Source organism: Oncorhynchus keta, chromosome 10 (genome assembly GCF_023373465.1).
Source record: "Oncorhynchus keta strain PuntledgeMale-10-30-2019 chromosome 10, Oket_V2, whole genome shotgun sequence".
NCBI classification, from domain to species: Eukaryota; Metazoa; Chordata; class Actinopteri; order Salmoniformes; family Salmonidae; genus Oncorhynchus; species Oncorhynchus keta.
In genome coordinates this window covers 53,220,010-53,237,342 of record NC_068430.1, presented here as the reverse complement: position 1 = coordinate 53,237,342, position 17,333 = coordinate 53,220,010, and the positions used below count along the sequence as shown (strand labels likewise).

The following is a 17,333-nucleotide window of genomic DNA, read 5'->3' as shown; positions in this document are numbered from 1 at the left end:
TGACATGAACGAATGAATGATTGATTGATACAGTACTGTAGCCTATATAATAAGTATTGAAAAATACAGTGCATTCGGAAAGTATTCAAACCCCATGACTTTTTCCACATTTCGTTAAGCTACAGCCTTATTCTAAAATTGATTAAATAAAATAAATCCTCATCAATCTACATACAATACCCCATAATGACAAAGTGAAAACAGTTTTTTTAATTGCTTGAAAATTTATAAAGAATATAAAACAGAAATACCTTATTTACATAAGCATTTCAAGTCCTTTGCAATGAGACTCGAAATTGAACTCAGGTGCATCCTGTTTCCATTGATTGTACTTGAGATGTTTTTACAACTTGATTGAGTCCACCTGTGGTAAATGTAATTGACTGGACATGTTTTGGAAAGGCATACACCTGTCTATATAAGGTCCCACAGTTGACAGTGGATGTCAGAGCAAAACCCAAGCCATGAGGTCGAAGGAATTGTCTGCAGAGCCCCGAGACAGGACAGTGTCTGACAAGATTCTCGGGTCTGATGAAACCAAGATTGAACTCTTTGGCCTTTATGCCAATTATCACGCCTGGAGAAAATCTGGCACCATCCTTACGGTGAAGCATGGTGGTGGCAGCATCATGCTGTGGGGATGTGTTTCAGTGGCAGGCACTGGGAGAATTGTCAGGATCGAGGCAAAGATGAACGGAGCAAAGTAGAGAGAGTTCCTTAATGAAAACCTGCTCTAGAGCGCTCAGGACCTCAGACTGGGGAGAAGGTTCCCCGTCCAACAGGACAACGACCCTAAGCACACAGCCAAGACAACGCAGGAGTGGCTTCGGGACAAGTCTCTGAATGTCCTTGAGTGGCCCAGCTTGAGCCTGGACTTGAACCCGATCGAACATCTCTGGAGAGACCAGAGAATATCTGTGCAGCAACGCTCCCCATCCAACCTGACAGAGCTTGAGAGGATCTGCAGAGAAGAATGGGAGAAACTGCACAAATACAGGTTCGCCAAGCTTGTAGCATCATACCCGGGAATACTCAAGGCTGTAATTGCTGCCAAAGGTGCTTCAACAAAGTACTGAGTAAAGGGTCTGAATACTTATGTAAATATTATTTAAGTTTTTAATATTTTATACATTTGCTAAACAGATGAATGAATACTGTTATGGGGTATTGTGTGTATATTGATGAGGGAAAAAAAACAAGTTAATCCATTTTAGGATAAGGCTGCAACATAACAAAATGTGGAAAAAGTCAAGGGGGCTGAATACTTTCCGAATGCACTTTGTTTTAAGACTAAACAGAATGCGCTCTTAGGCCTACAGCTCGATGGTGGTTATACAAGGCTGCTATTTTAAGCCTACTAATGACAATGACATTACTTATTATTATTATAATCATCATAACAATAATAGCAATAAGTAGATCAATAAAAAAATAGGATTTATTATTAATATTTTTTTAAACACTAAATAAATGATAAATAATACTAAAGATATCAGTAGGCTATTAAACAAACACTCAAACAGGCAACATGAGCAGGATCTGTCACTATATAGATATATATGGATGATTTATAAAGCCAGGCTCATTTAACAGTTAGGCTATTGATTATAGACTTAATTCAGTTTGGGTTTCTTCTCTTCTCACTTTTCTTAGACGATTAAGGCAAGGGATGTTTTCTCGTCTCCTAACTCCGCTGCTGCCACCACATCATTATTCTCAACACCAATATGCTGGTGAACTTTGCTATTATGCACACAGCAACATGGAAGGTTCTCCCGTCTCCACAGAGGAACTCTGGAGCTCTGTCAGAGTGACCATCGGGTTCTTGGCCACCTCCCTGACCAAGGTCCTTCTCCCCCGATTGTTCAGTTTGGCCGGGGGCGGCCAGCTCTAGGAAAGGTCTTGGTGGTTACAAACTTCTTCCATTTAAGAATGATGGAGACCACTGTGTTCTTGGGGACCTTCAATGCTGTAGAAATGTTTTGGCACCCTTCCCCAGATCTGTGCCTCTACACAATCCTGTCTCAAGGTTATATGGTCAATGTCTTTGACCTCATGGCTTGGTTTTTGCTCTGACATGCACTGTCAACTGTGGGACCTTATATAGACAGGTGTGTGCCTTTCCAAAACATGTCCAATCAATTGAATTTACCACAGGTGGACTCCAATCAAGTTGTAGAAACATCTGAAGGATGATCAATAGAAACAGGATGCAGCTGAGCTCAATTTCGAGTCTCATAGCAAAGGTATTTCTGTTTTTTATTTTTAATACATTTGCAAAAATGTCTAAAAAAAATGTTTTTGCTTTGTCATTATAGGGTATTGTGAGTAGATTGACAACTTTATTTAATTCATTCATTTTAGAATAAGGAAGTATTGTAACAAAATATGGAAAAAGGGGTCTGAATACTTTCCAAATGCACTGCATATTATGAGGTAATCAATTAGCAACAATATGCATTAAGCTTAGACAGAACACCAGTAAGAACACTCCCAACCACCTGCCTTGGTGCATTCTGCTCATACTCCCAAGGCTCTGTTAAAGATCAACTTACAGTAAAAACACACTGCCTTCATCATTGTTAATATATTAGATCACGACAAGGCTGCACAGCAATCTAGCTGTTCGATCTCACAGACAGACAGAAGAAAGACACGGTGTGACGAGCCAAATTCAATAAGAGGAAGTCCATGGCCGCTTCGGCTTCTGTCTGTATCAGACTCCGGACCTGATCCATTTAGCCCTGACACTCCTCTAACAGAAGATCCCTTTAGGTTCACTGCACATCACCGCCCTCTGCTGTTTCTCTCTGGCTCTCTATGGGGATTCTGCTGCTATGCATCTCTGGGACTGGGAGAGGGAGACACTCTTAATTCCCAATTGAGAGTGCTCCATTTATCAGACCAAGTGTGTGTCCTGAATGGCACCCTATTCTCTATATGGGGTACTACTTTTTACCAAAGCCATATAGGTCCTGGTCAAAAATAGTGCACTACATATGGAATAAGATGAAATTTGGAATACAAACCTAAACTTCATGAGCTTTTGACAAATTGGAGGGTACATTTAGTCATAGTGGGTATGGGATTGGTCACAGCATGTCTTGTGGAGAGCGCGATGATGAGTGTGTTGTTTTCTGTGCTACGGATGTAGTAGAACAATCTGAGGGCCGTAATGTTTCTAGAAGTTATTATTTGTTTGAGCAGCCTGTCAATCAATCTGGTTAGGGGGAGGGGACAGTCATATGGCAGTTTGATCAATGAACTTGGATAAATACACTTGACATGTGGTATCAGTTGACTTGACTTGTCTGTGGAAGCACAAGTCCAGATACTGGATTTATAGACACATGCTGCAATGTGGGCAAAGAGCAAGATTGGAGTGGCGAGGTACACGCATCAGTTCAATGAATCAAATCTCACACACGTGCCCACATAGATACACGTGTACGCACACACGCGAGCACCCACCCAGTCATTTATTACCTTGCTATGAGCGTAAACAACAGATCCCAGGAGTTTCCAGGTGCCTCCACGGCGGTCCATCCGGATCATGCGCAAGATCTGCAGGAACCTCAAACTCCTGATAGCAGAAGTAGCAAAGACATTCCCCTGGGTTCCAGCCGCCAGCACAGAGATGGACGCAATCAGAACCATGACGTCTGGGAAAGAAATGTTTTACTTTTATTTGTGTGCATACATACATATATATATATACACACACACACACACACACACACACACACACACACACACACACACACACACACACACACACACACACACACACACACACACACACACACACACACACACACACACACACACACACACACACACATATACAGACACACCCCCCTTCAAAAAATTTGGGGTCACTTAGAAATGTCCTTGTTTTCTAAAGAAAAGCAAATTTTTAGTCCATTAAAATAACATCAAATTGATTAGAAATACAATGTAGACGTTGTTCATGTTATAAATGACTATTGTAGCTGGAAACGGCAGATTATTTATGGAATATCTACATTTTCAGCAACGTTCACTCCTGTGTTCCAATGGCACTTTGTGTTAGCTAATCCAAGTCCATCATTTTTAAAAGGCTAATTGATCATTAGAAAACCTTTTTGCAATTATGTTAGCACAGCTGAAAACTGTTGTTCTGATTAAAGAAGCAATACAACTGGCCTTCTTTAGACTAGTTGAGTATCAGCATTTATGGGTTCGATTACAGGCTCATAATGGCCAGAAACAAAGCCATTTCTTCTGAAACTCATCAGTATATTCTTGTTCTGAGAAATGATGGCTATTCCATGTGAGAAATTGCCAAGAAACTGAAGATCTCGTACAACACTGTGTACTACTCCCTTCACAGAACAGCACAAACTGGAGTGGGATGAGTGGGAGGCCCCGGTGCACAACTGAGCAAGAGGACAAATACATGAATGGGGCCATGTATCGTGAGGTTTTGAGTGAAAACCTTCTTCCATCAGCAAGGGCATTGAAGATGAAACGTGGCTGGGTCTTTCAGCATGACAATGATCCCAAACACACCCCCCGGGCGTTTGGAAATTGCTCCCAAGGATGAACCAGACTTGTGGAGGTGTTCAACTTTTTCCTGAGGTCTTGGCTGATTTCTTTTGATTTTCCCATGATGTCAAGCAAAGAGGCACTGAGTTTGAAGGTAGGACTTGAAATACATCCACAGACACACCTCCAATTGACTCAAATTATGTCAATTGACTCAAATGATGTCAATTAGCCTATCAGAAGCTTCGAATGCCATGACATCATCTTCTGGAATTTTCCAAGCTGTTTAAAGGAAGAGTCAGGTGTATGTAAACTTCTGACCCACTGGAATTGTGATACAGTGAATTATAAGTAAAATAATCTGTCTGTAAACAATTGTTGGAAAAATTACTTGTGTCATGCACAAAGTAGATGTCCTAACCGGCTTAGCAAAACTATCGTTTGTTAACAAAACATTTGTGGAGTGGTTGAAAAACAAGTTTTAATGACTCCAATCTAAATGTATGTAAACTTCCGACTTCAATGTAACTAAAAAGGTAGGGCCGTGGATCAGAAAACCAGTCAGTATCTGGTGTTACCACCATTTGCCTCATGCAGCGAGATACATCTCCTTCGCATAGAGTTGATCAGGCTGTTGATTGTGGCCTGTGGAATTTTGTCCCACTCCTCTTCAATGGCTGTGCGAAGTTGCTGGATATTGCCGGGAACTGGAACAGGCTGTCGTACAGGTCGATCCAGAGCATTCCAAACATGCTCAATTGGTGACATGTCCGGTGAGTATGCAGTGTCATGGAAAAACTGGGACAATTTTAACTTCCTGGAATTGTGTACAGATCCTTGTGACCTCATTATCATGAGGTGATGGCCATAAAAGTGATTTGAAATGACTTAGGAACTGTGCACACTTGTAGACACTCTTTAGTCCTCTCACTCAAACTCTTGTCATTTTTGTTGTCTTGTTTTGCACCTACCCCACATTTTCCAGGAATATTCTTATGTTACTGAATGCATCTAGAGTATTTTCAGATTTCTTTATCAACAAATGCAGCTAAAAGTACAGTAAACGTAAGATGCATATCAAAGTCAACAGTGTAATGTTTGGATTCAGTCTTGTGTCAGGTGTACTGCTGTCTCCTCAACATTGATCTAATCATTTCCCCATATTCTCCAAACTGTTCCCTTTTTAATTGCTACCATGCTAATGCATATGCATTTCTCTGTAAGAAACATTTTACATTTAGCCCTAACCATATAGATCAATTCCCACGAGTGTGACGGGTTAGGTGACCACTAGTAGACAGTTTTATCTCACTGACGACTCAGAACAGGCAAGGGGGTGACACAGAAGACCACAGGGGTGACACAGAAGACCACAGGGGTGACACAGAAGACCACAGAGGTGGTTGCATTCAAACTCACCGATCACACAGAAGGGCTTGCGGGAAAATTTCAGGCGGCCACTCCATCCTCTGTATCTGCAGCAGCATCCGGCGGCCCATATCCTCACGATGTACTCCACGCCAAACACTACGATGGTGACTATTTCCTAAAGACAAAGGCTTCCTGTTATCACAGAGGTGCCCATGCATATGACATATTTTGATAGTGCTTTGATATATGCTTTCATTTTGAAGGTTGTCAACGTTATTTTGTAAGTGGATTCATATGATACTGTATATTACATGTGCGTATCTAGCCAACTGAGGTAAACAATAAGCAACACGGTATGAATAGGTGATCTAATGGACAGGGAATACATGCCATTCGCCCCATGTGTCTGTGTTGCTGGTGTGTTTTTTGTTGTTGTTACGTGTGCATTCTACAGTTTACATATCACTTCTTTCTTTTCTTCGCAGTAGTTACCTGGCAAGAATATAGTTACTTGACATGCATCACATTTGGATAGACAGTACCCAAACACATACTGGTATAGCAGGGGTACTCAACTCTTACCCTATGAGGGCCGGAGCCTGGCAGTTTTCTGTTCTAGATGATAATTAATTGCACCCACCTGGTGTCCCAGGTCTAAATCAGTCCCTGATTACATGGTAACAATGAAAAAAATGCAGTGGAACTGGCATCAAGGTCCAGAGTTGAGTTTGAGGGCTGTACAGTATAAATGATCTATCATGTTTTTTTTTTTCATTACTATTATACAATATGAGCTTTTAAACCCCACCCCTCAGCTACTCTCAGTCCATCCCACCCATCTCCATAAACCGCCTTCTTTTGATTTCCATGTGTCATATATTTTTCAACTTTGCTGTTTGACATAAATTCTCAACCTTTCTAATCACATAGTATCCACAGCTTTTAAAGTTAAAGATTCCTATTTTTACATTGTTGATTGATTTGACTATGTCTTTCCAAATCTCCCAACGGTGCTATTTGTAGGGTTCATTTTAGGTAAATGTGATTTTTCAGCCATTCAAGAACCTGTGACCAGAAACGAGCCACGTACTGGCAATACCAGAATCAGTGATCTAATGATTCCGTCTCTTTACAGCAAAATCTGCAGAGCTGAGATGGTTGTATGCACCCTATACATCAGTGCTACTTATACATTTCATGAACTATACAGTAAGTGGGAGACAAAGTGCCTACCAGTATGTACAAGGCATCTTCAGAGCTCTTCTCATACTCCTTAATGGTGGAAAACACAGATAGGACCAGACAGGAGAAGACCAGCAGAAAACTGTGGATAACAAGATAAGAGAAAACATATTAAGGTCAATCTGTACCATGTCCAATCCAATCAAAATACACTTCAATTACAAATAGTCTTCTGTCTCCACCGATAACAACTATAAGTACCCCTATATACCACAGGCAAGTCAATAAACCTGCAAGTAATACCAATTTCACACACTGAGAGGTCTGATGGGGTTTCAGAGGCTTAACAAATTCAATTGATTAATATGGAATTGCTGAGCTTCACTGTATCCCTCTCCCAAGTCATGAAGAGACATATGAGCTATTGTAGGAGATACAAGAGATTAGTATGACAGTAGACGGTTAGGAACCCAAGAGGGTTTGAGTCCTATAGATCAGAGCTGGGCAGGAGGGAAAAAGTCAATATGTCATTTTTCACTCTTTGGTGAAATAGATTTAAATGGTGAGTAGTGGGTGTTACAGTAGACAGTGATGTGAAGGTCGGGGTTGAGGTTGGGGCAAGGGGGAGACAAGGACATTTGAGGAGAAGAAGCTAAACTGAAAAAGGCAAAGGAAATAAAATAAGAAAAATATTGAAGACAGTATTGGTATTTCCAGAGTACTAGACCACAGGTGTAGAACTTTCTGGTAAAATAAATAAATTGTGAAACGTCCACATCTGTTTTGGGATATTACAACAAAAAGTTATGACAAACACCGAACATTGTTTTCTTTCCCCCCAGTTGTCATTACACTCGCGATAGTACAGCAGAATATGTACTGCACATTTTTTTTACCACGCTGCGCTCCTCAGCTCCGTTTAGTCAACAACAACAAAAATAAATAAATGTGCCTAGAGCGACCAGTGGTGCTTTCACCTTATGCAGATCTAAGCTTTACATAAACACATATTAAACCAAAATGGATCCAAAATAGAAGCCCCCCCCCACCCCATAACAATTGCAATTAACTTTCCCATTGGGGCGGCGTTAGAGCGTTGGACTAGTAACCGGAAGGTTGCAAGTTCAAACCCCCGAGCTGACAAGGTACAAATCTGTCGTTCTGCCCCTGAACAGGCAGACTGTTCCTAGGCCGTCATTGAAAATAAGAATTTGTTCTTAACTGACTTGCCTAGTTAAATAAAGGTCAAATAAATTACTCGTTGACACTGCTTTGGCAGATACAGTGGCTTGCGAAAGTATTCACCCCTCTTGGCATTTTTCCTAATTTGTTGCCTTACAACCTGGAATTAAAATGGACTTTTGGGGGATTAGTATCATTTGACTTACACAACATGCCTTCCACTTTGAAGTTGCAATATATTTTCTCTTGTGAAACAAACAAGGAGACTAAAAAAACATAACACTTAAGTCAATACTTTGTACAGCCACCTTTAGCAGCAATTACAGCTGCAAGTCTCTTGTGGTATGACTCTATAAGCTTGGCACATCTAGCCATGTGGGAGCAAATATAACACATAGACAAATGAATAAGATGTATAGAATAGCTGAACACTAAAAACAGACTACATGAAGGGAAGGTGACACAGGTGCTAGGATAGCTGGACATACCAAAGCCAGAGGGATATACAAAGGAAGGGGTCAGTCAAATGACTAACTGATGACCAATAGACATAGTTCGCATATTTTTAGGACGTAGAGATGCAGAATGAATGACAGAGAAGACACATAGTCTGTTGCTCTGAGATAAAGACACACATACATAGTAACATATTGAGCTAAGTGCAGAGCCAAAGCATAGGGCTGTAAAATAGAGGAATGTATAGTATTTAAAGTATAGCTGGACATGCTAGAAACTGAGGAGACACAGTCTGCTGATCCTAGATAATACACAAACAAAAGAATGCATTTAGCTAAGTGCAGGAACAAAGCAAGGGTCTTGTCATCATTATAATCTGACGGAAAGCAGGTATGGGCGTTATTGAGCTGAACAAGCAGGATGCACGGATTGGAATGTAACTTTATTTGCATGTAGGATGGGCTCATATGTAATATGTAGATAAATACTGGAGCCAGGGCTCTGGAAAAGGTGTGTGTTCCGCGGGGCACTCCGGCTTGCTATACTTTTGTATTAAAGCCTGATAGATTTCACAAAGTTCTGGTATGCGTTGTATTTGATCCGATTTTCTACCACCGCCACTGGGAATTTTGCCCATTCTTCAAGGCAAAACTGCTCCAGCTCCTTCAAGTTGGATGGGTTCTGCTGATGTACAGCAATCTTTAATTCATACCACAGATTCTCAGTTGGATTGAGGTCTGGGCTTTGACTAGGACATTCCAAGACATTTAAATGTTCCCATTAAACCACTCAAGTGTTGCTTCGCAGTATGCTTAGGGTCATTGTCCTGCTGGAAGGTGAACCTCTGTCCCAGTCTCAAATCTCTGGAAGAATGAAACAGGTTTCCCTCAAAAATGTCCCTGTATTTAGCGCCATCCATCATTCCTTCAATTCTGACTAGTTTCCCAGTCCCAGGCAGATGAAAAACATCCCCACAGCATGACGCTACCACCACATGGATGGGGTTGTCGGGGTGATGAGAGGTGTTGGGTTTGCACCAGACATAGCGTTTTCCTTGATGGCCAAAAAGCTCAATTTTAGTCTCATCTGACCAGAGTACCTTCTTTCATATGTTTGGGGAGTCTCCCACATGCCTTTTGGCGAACACCAAACATGTTTGCTTATTTTTGTCTGGACACTTCTGTAAAGCCCAGCTCTGTGGAGTGAACGGCTTAAAGTGGTCGTATGAACAGATACTCCAATCTCCACTGTTGAGCTTTGCAGCTCCTTCAAGTCCTCTCTTGGCAGGTTTGTAATGGTGCCATATTCTTTCAATTTTTTAATAATGAATTTAATGGTGCTCCGTGAGATGTTTAAAGATTTGGATATTTTATTTATAACCCAACCCTGATCTGACTTCTCCACAACTTTGTCCACGACCTGTTTGGAGAGCTCCTTGGTCATCATGGTGCCACTTGCTTGGTGGTGCCCCTTGCTTAGTGGTGTTGCAGACTCTTGGGGCCTTTCAGAACAGGTGCATATATACTGAGATCATGTGACACTTAAATAAAGTCCGTCTGTGTGCAATCTAACTAATTATGTGGCTTCTGAAGGTAATTGGTTGCAGCAGATCTTATTTAGGGGCTTCATAGCAAAGGGCGGGAATACATATGCACGCACCATTTTTCCGTTGTCCATTTTTTAAATAGTTTTGGAAAAAAGTCATTTTTTAAATTTAACTTCGTCAATTTGGACTATGTCCATTATATGAAATTAAAATAAAAATGACAGGTTGTATTGCAACAAAGGCAAGGCACTGTAGCTGCTACTTTGACGGTTTTCCTTGCAGTGATAGAATCTTCTGGCCAGTACCAATACACTTATTGTAAGTTGCTCTGAAGAATTTCTAAGTGCGTGACTTCATTGTAAAATGTCAAATGACTTCATTGTAAAATGTCAAATGACTTCATTGTAAAATGTCAAATGACTTCATTGCAAAATGTCATATCCTTCAAGGACATTGAGCGAGACATCTGCTAGGAAGTATCTATTATGACTGACAATGCTTGCCTTGGCACATCGACGTGTGACGCAAAACATTACAAACCAGGGTAAATGGATACTTGCTCGTCACCATGACAGAGGCAGAGTCCCAACAGGCATCCTATTCCCAGATTTATAGTGAACTATATAGGGAATAGCGTGCAAATTGGGATGTAACCATATAGTACCGCAAGTGCTCTAGCAAGCACATTGTCGCTGCAAGATGATTCCTCAGGCCTCCCGATAGGTCACTCGACTACTCGGAAACAGTTGTCGGGTATGTCGTTAAAAAAATCCCACGTCAGTGTGTTTACAGTGTCACCATTTGAAAAATAAACTGATGAATCATTGGATGAGCAGTGCTATGTCAAGGACGACTAGAGAAAAAAAAAAGTTAGAACACTAGTTAAAACCTGTACATATAATCAACTTTTTATAAGACTGTATGAACATTTACAATGGCTTGTAATAACTATTATGTGTTATGTTTATATGTAGCAACATTTCAACTGAATCAAAAATGCCTGCAGGCTAGGAGACCTGGGTTCAAGACCCACAAAGGGTGGTGCAATGTAACTGTTTGCTACTGTAAGGAAGTGCTATTTCCTATGCAAAATGACCAGCTTACTGCTATTACATTGCTATAACTGAGTCAACGTATTTTCACAGTAAAACATGTTAGGTCCCATACAGGATAGCTCTCACACCCACACACAGAGCACACACACATACACACACTAACTGCCGAGGACACACAGATAAGACATACACCCACACATTGCGAGGAGGACACACAGCCTTGACTTGCCGAGACAAGAACGCACACACATACATACACGCATTCCCTCTCCTGGGGATGGACTCCAAAGACAAAGAACTCTTCCAAACTGCCAATGGGACGTCGACACCAGGCAGGAGGGAACTGCCAATCAACTACCAGCAACCTACCAGAGGCCAGATCTACCAGGATCTACCTACGTCATACCCATGAATAAAATGACTGTACACAATGTATTCGGGGCTCTTGTCTGAAGGTTCCCTAAGGACTGGACGAACGAGAGTGCGTGCACGCTATGCCAGATATCTCTACACTATAAAATAAACTGTCTTTACTATATCTGATCCATAATAATAATAATAATAATATATGCCATTTAGCAGACGCTTTTATCCAAAGCGACTTACAGTCATGTGTGCATACATTCTACGTCTTGTCCAGTGTTTCAACTTGTCTCCTGTATCGATTCATCAACACTACAAAACATTTAAAAACCGAAGATCGTAATTACTTGAGCTTTAGAAACACTTGTTTTGGGATTTCCATATTTGAACCATACAGTGGATCAGTTTACAGTGAGCTTTTTGGTGTGGGTCAATTCAGATAGAAGTGCAACTGAATACAGACATAGTGAACACTGTATTAAATGACTCCAGATAAGAAGAGATATCTCCTCTAATTTTAGCCCATTGATTCTGAACAGATGACATTGGTTGACCTGAGGGCACTGGACACAGGAAACAGCAGATCGGATGTCCTTGACCCGGTTTTGATTGGAGTGCACTGAGTACACCAACGTGGTCACCTTCTCCTGGTCGTATTCATCAGGGCACACCGTAACAAACTGTTTTGCACGGTAAAACGGAAACAAGCGTCTTATTGGGCAAGTTCAGGTAGTTTTGATTCCATGTTTCAGTCTGTTTGCTTCCGTTTGGTGCCTATTAAGAATCTTACATTTGTCTTTGAAAACACTGTCTACTGTATGGACCACAACCAAGAAGATAGAGGCTTGGATGTGAAACATCAAATAACTTGGCACAGATGCTGGATGCTAAGTGCAATTACACAAATAAAATCTAAAGATAATGGATCGGTGCACTGCCATCATTGATAAACAGATCCTTTTTCAATCTTTTTCATGACCAGCCAGACCAATTCATGTCTCCCCCGAAAAAGTGATACTGTGGCTTTACCATTCTCCAGAAGTGCACACTCCTTCACTCCCCTTCAAGCATTTAAAAGCCTTAGCTTGTTGCAGGTTTAGCTGGAGGGAGATAATAGGAATATAGCCTAAAGCTCTATAGGCCATGCTCTGTTTCATGTCTGGGCCTGCTCCTCTGTAAAGGATGACTAACATGGTTTTAACGGATGGGGCCTTTCCTTTTGTATCGCTTATCTCTGCCTTAGCGTATTAGTCAGGGTCCTAGAGAATGGTCTCTCTTTCTCTCTCTCTCTCCCTCACTCCTTTTATTTTGTCTTTTTTTTTTCTCTCCCTCTTTCGGTCTTGTTTTCTCTCCCTCTCTATCTCCCCTCTCTGTTATCTTTCATCAGGCTCTAGTCATTGATAAACCACTTCCTCTGGCTGTTTCTGAAGTAGTAGAAGGCGGTTCTTTCTCTCTCACAGTGCCGGTGGGGTGAGCTAAAGTAAGCAGTCGCGCCCTCTCGCCTCGGGCTCAGACAGATTCTGCCAGACAGGCTGGAAGAAATACAGCCCACTCAGCAGCAGCAACAGAATCAGTACCGTGGCAGCAACAGCAGTAGCACAGGGAGTACAAGGATCAGGAGCCAGAGGAAAAGCCTGGCCTGTTTCAGACCTGCTCCACTCCATCCCTGCCAGCCCCGAGGGGAGGGGGGCAAGGGGAGAAAGAGAGAGAAAAAAAGAGAGTGAGTGCACTCCACACAAGCCCCCACAGTGCTCCAGTTCCAGTCCTCCAGCTAGGACCTCGGGGGACCAAAAACAATATTTCAACTCAACGCACCAAAAAAATAACAGATAGCTGAAAATCCATCACCACCTCAGCAAGGTAGCCCTGCAGTGTTGTCTCACTTTGGTTTGTGTGTGTGTGTGTTCGTATGTGTGTATGTGTGTATGTGTGTATGTGTGTATGTGTGTGTGTGTGTGTGTGTGTGTGTGTGTGTGTGTGCGTGTGTGTGTGTGTGTGTGTGTGTGTGTGTGTGTGTGTGTGTGTGTGTGTGTGTGTGTGTGTGTGTGTGTGTGTGTGTGTGTGTGTGTGTATGTGTGTGTGTGTCTGTGCACAAATATGTCAGCACAAATACGTGTGTATTCGCATGTGTTCGTGTATCAAATTAAATTGGATTGGTCACATACACTTATTTAGCAGATGTTAATAAGGGTATAGTGAAATGCTTGTGTTCCTATTTCCAACAGTGCAGTAATATCTAAGAAATCACACAAATCTAATAGTCAAATGATGGAATAAAGAAATATACAAATAATTGATCGAGCATAGGTGTGTTTGTTTTTAGTCATCCCAGACATCAATTTCGCCCTGTGACACTGTCTGTGGTTAAGCAGGTGACTGGTGAAGCCGCAATCAATTACTGCAGCTACAGCCACAAGCTCCTGGCTGAGTCCCCTCAGTAAGCCGAGCACTTCTCCGCCGCAATGTGCCATGCAAATGAGTTCATAGAAAAGCTCTCTCCATCAGGGAATACGAGCGTCGTGTCAGGTTAAAGGTTTGCGCTCCCATCTTAGCACAGCGACTCTGGCGAAGTCTTGGATTGGATTTGAGGACACTGAGCTAATTGGTGCCACCGCCAACGTTTCTGTCAGAAGTATATTTGTACATGTCGAGCACAGCCCGGTTTAAAATGGAGGCCCGCTTTAAACTCCGAGGGAGTGTTGCTCGCTGGAGCGATCGATCGGCTAGGTTTGGTGCTGTGAGGTTGTTGTAGCATAAGCCGGAAGGTGGAAATGGAGAACATGGTAGTGAACTGTGTAATCTGATGGTCAAAGACTAACATGGGGGGGATTCATGAAAAACAAAGCACTCTGTACATTGAATCGAAAGGCTCGTTGTACGATAGGTTTGTTTTGGAAAGTGTTGTAGTATCAAGATGCATTAGGTGTACAGTGTATATATATATATACAGTGGGGCAAAAAAGTATGTAGTCAGCCACCAATTGTGCAAGTTCTCCCACTTAAAAAGACGAGAGAGGCCTGTAATTTTCATCATAGGTACACTTCAACTATGACAAAATTAGAAAAAAATGCTGAAAGACCCAGCCACGTTTCATCTTCAATGCCCTTACTGATGGAAGGAGGTTTTCACTCAAAATCTCACGATACATGGCCCCATTCATTCTTTCCTTTACACGGATCAGTCGTCCTGGTCCCTTTGCAGAAAAACAGCCCCAAAGCATGATGTTTCCACCCCCATGCTTCACAGTAGGTATGGTGTTCTTTGGATGCAACTCAGCATTCTTTGTCCTCCAAACACGACGAGTTGAGTTTTTACCAAAAAGTTATATTTTGGGTTCATCTGACCATATGACATTCTCCCAATCTTCTTTTGGATCATCCAAATGCTCTCTAGCAAACTTCAGACGGGCCTGGACATGTACTGGCTTAAGCAGGGGGACACGTCTGGCACTGCAGGATTTGAGTCCCTGGTGGCGTAGTGTGTTACTGATGGTAGACTTGTAGACTTGTTACTTTGTTCCCAGCTCTCTGCAGGTCATTCACTAGGTCCCCCTGTGTGGTTCTGGGATTTTTGCTCACTGTTCTTGTGATCATTTTGACCCCACGGGGTGAGATCTTGCATGGAGCCCCAGATCGAGGGAGATTATCAGTGGTCTTGTATGTCTTCCATTTCCTAATAATTGCTCCCACAGTTGATTTCTTCAAACCAAGCTGCCAGAAATCTTGCTTGTTTGTAGGTGACCAAATACTTATTTTCCACCATATTTTGCAAATGAATTACAATGTCATTTTCTGGATTTTTTTTTCTCATTTTGTCTGTCATAGTTGAAGTGTACCTATGATGAAAATTACAGGCCTCTCTCATCTTTTTAAGTGGGAGAACTTGCACAATTGGTCGCTGACTAAATACTTTTTTGCCCCACTGTACCAGGATTCCCCAACTGGCGCCATGCGGGCCAAGGTGGTTTTATTTGGCCCATGTTTTCTGAGCACCAAAAAATATGATTTTTTTCTTGAATTTTCATTGTTGGACATAAAACACCAGGAAATCAGCTCCAAGGGATTTGGGAAATCTGTTCCCAAGAACTGTATTTCCACCCATAAGAGAGAGACACATGATGATATGTAAATGTGTGCAAGGTTCGAAATTATTACGTTTTAATCAAATATTATATCTGTTTGGGCTTCGTGCGGTCAATTTGCAGTTTACAAATTATTTGTCATTATGTTCCGGCCCCCCCAACCATGCACTCAAGAAAGAAATCGTCCCGCGGTTGAATCTAGTTGATGATCTCTCATGTATCCTGAACAAAAATATAAACACAACATGTAAAGCGTTGGTCCCATTTTTCATGAGCTGAAATAAAAGTTCCCAGAAATGCTCCATGTGCACAAAATTGTTTACATCCCTGCTAGTGAGCATTTATCCTTTGCCAAGATAATCCATCCACCTGGCAGGTGTGGCATATAAAGAATCTGATTAAACAGCGTGATAATTTCATAGGTGCACCTTGTAATGGGGACAATAAAAGGGAACCTCTCTATCAATAAAATGTGCCGTTTTGTTACACAACACAATGCCACAGAGGTCTCAAGTTTTGAGGGAGTGTGCAATTGGCATGCTGACTGCAGGAATATCCACCAGAGCTGTTGCCCGAGAATTGAATGTTAATTTCTCTACCATAAGCTGCCTCCAACGTCGTTTTAGAGAATTTGCCAGTACATCCAACCGGCCTCACAACTGCAGACCACGTGTAATCACACCAGCCCTGGACCTTCACATCTGGCTTCTTCACCTGCGGGATCAACTGGGAAGGAGGAGATGGGGTGCTGAGGAGTTTTTTTCCCCTGTAATAAAGCCCTTTTGTGGGGAAAAAATAATTCTGATTGGTTGGACCTGGCTCCTAAGTGGGTGGGCTTCTGCCCAGTCATTTGAAATCCATAGATTAGGGCTTAATGCATTTATTTCAATTGACTGATTTCCTTCTATGAACTGTAACTCTGTAAAATTGTTGAAATTGTTGCGTTTATATATATTTTTCAATATATGTTGTGACATGGATCAATGTTGTCTGGCATTCCCTAAGCTATAAGAGCAAAAACCTTGAGGTGATGTGCATTTGAGGTGTGTGTGTGCCCTCTCCTTGACACGGCCACCTCTGAGGACAGAGAGGCATTATTACATCCCATGACAAGGCTGTCATCAATATTCAGGCTCGTCTTGACCTCTCTGACCATATGATGTTAATATCAACAACAATAAATATAGATTGAGGCTTCTGACTACACTTAAAGGAAAATTTGTTTGTATTTTTTTTTATTTTACCTTTATTTAACCAGGCAAGTCAGTTAAGAACAAATTCTTACTTTCAATGACAGCCTAGGAACAGTGTGTTAACTGCCTGTTCAGGGGCAGGACGACAGATTTGTACTTTGTCAGCTCGGGGGTTTGAACTCGCAACCTTCAGGTTCCTAGTCCAACACTCTAACCACTAGGCTACCCTGCCACCCCCAGTGGTATTTGTTTCACTAGTCACTAGTCCAAAAATGTTGAGCATATTTTAGGGGATGATATGAAAAATTGACTTAAATGGAATAAATACCAAAAGATTTTGGAGTTTTCCTTTAAGGGAAAACAGTATGCCTTTGTC

The 17,333-nt window shown here is 41.7% G+C and overlaps 1 protein-coding gene across 4 annotated transcripts in view; it reads right to left on the bottom strand.

Annotated features, from left to right (window-relative positions):
• The window catches only part of LOC118388951 (potassium voltage-gated channel subfamily KQT member 2-like), an 82,118-nt gene that overhangs the window by 42,350 nt on the left and 22,435 nt on the right, over positions 1 to 17,333 (bottom strand). For all 4 annotated transcript variants that reach the window (XM_035778587.2, XM_035778590.2, XM_035778589.2 and 1 more), the window contains exons 2-4: positions 7,132 to 7,222; positions 5,947 to 6,073; positions 3,487 to 3,662 (exon numbers count right to left, since the gene is read on the bottom strand). In XM_035778587.2, the coding sequence (XP_035634480.1) occupies positions 3,487 to 3,662; positions 5,947 to 6,073; positions 7,132 to 7,222 (394 nt within the window). The remainder of the gene's footprint in view (positions 1 to 3,486; positions 3,663 to 5,946; positions 6,074 to 7,131; positions 7,223 to 17,333) is intronic.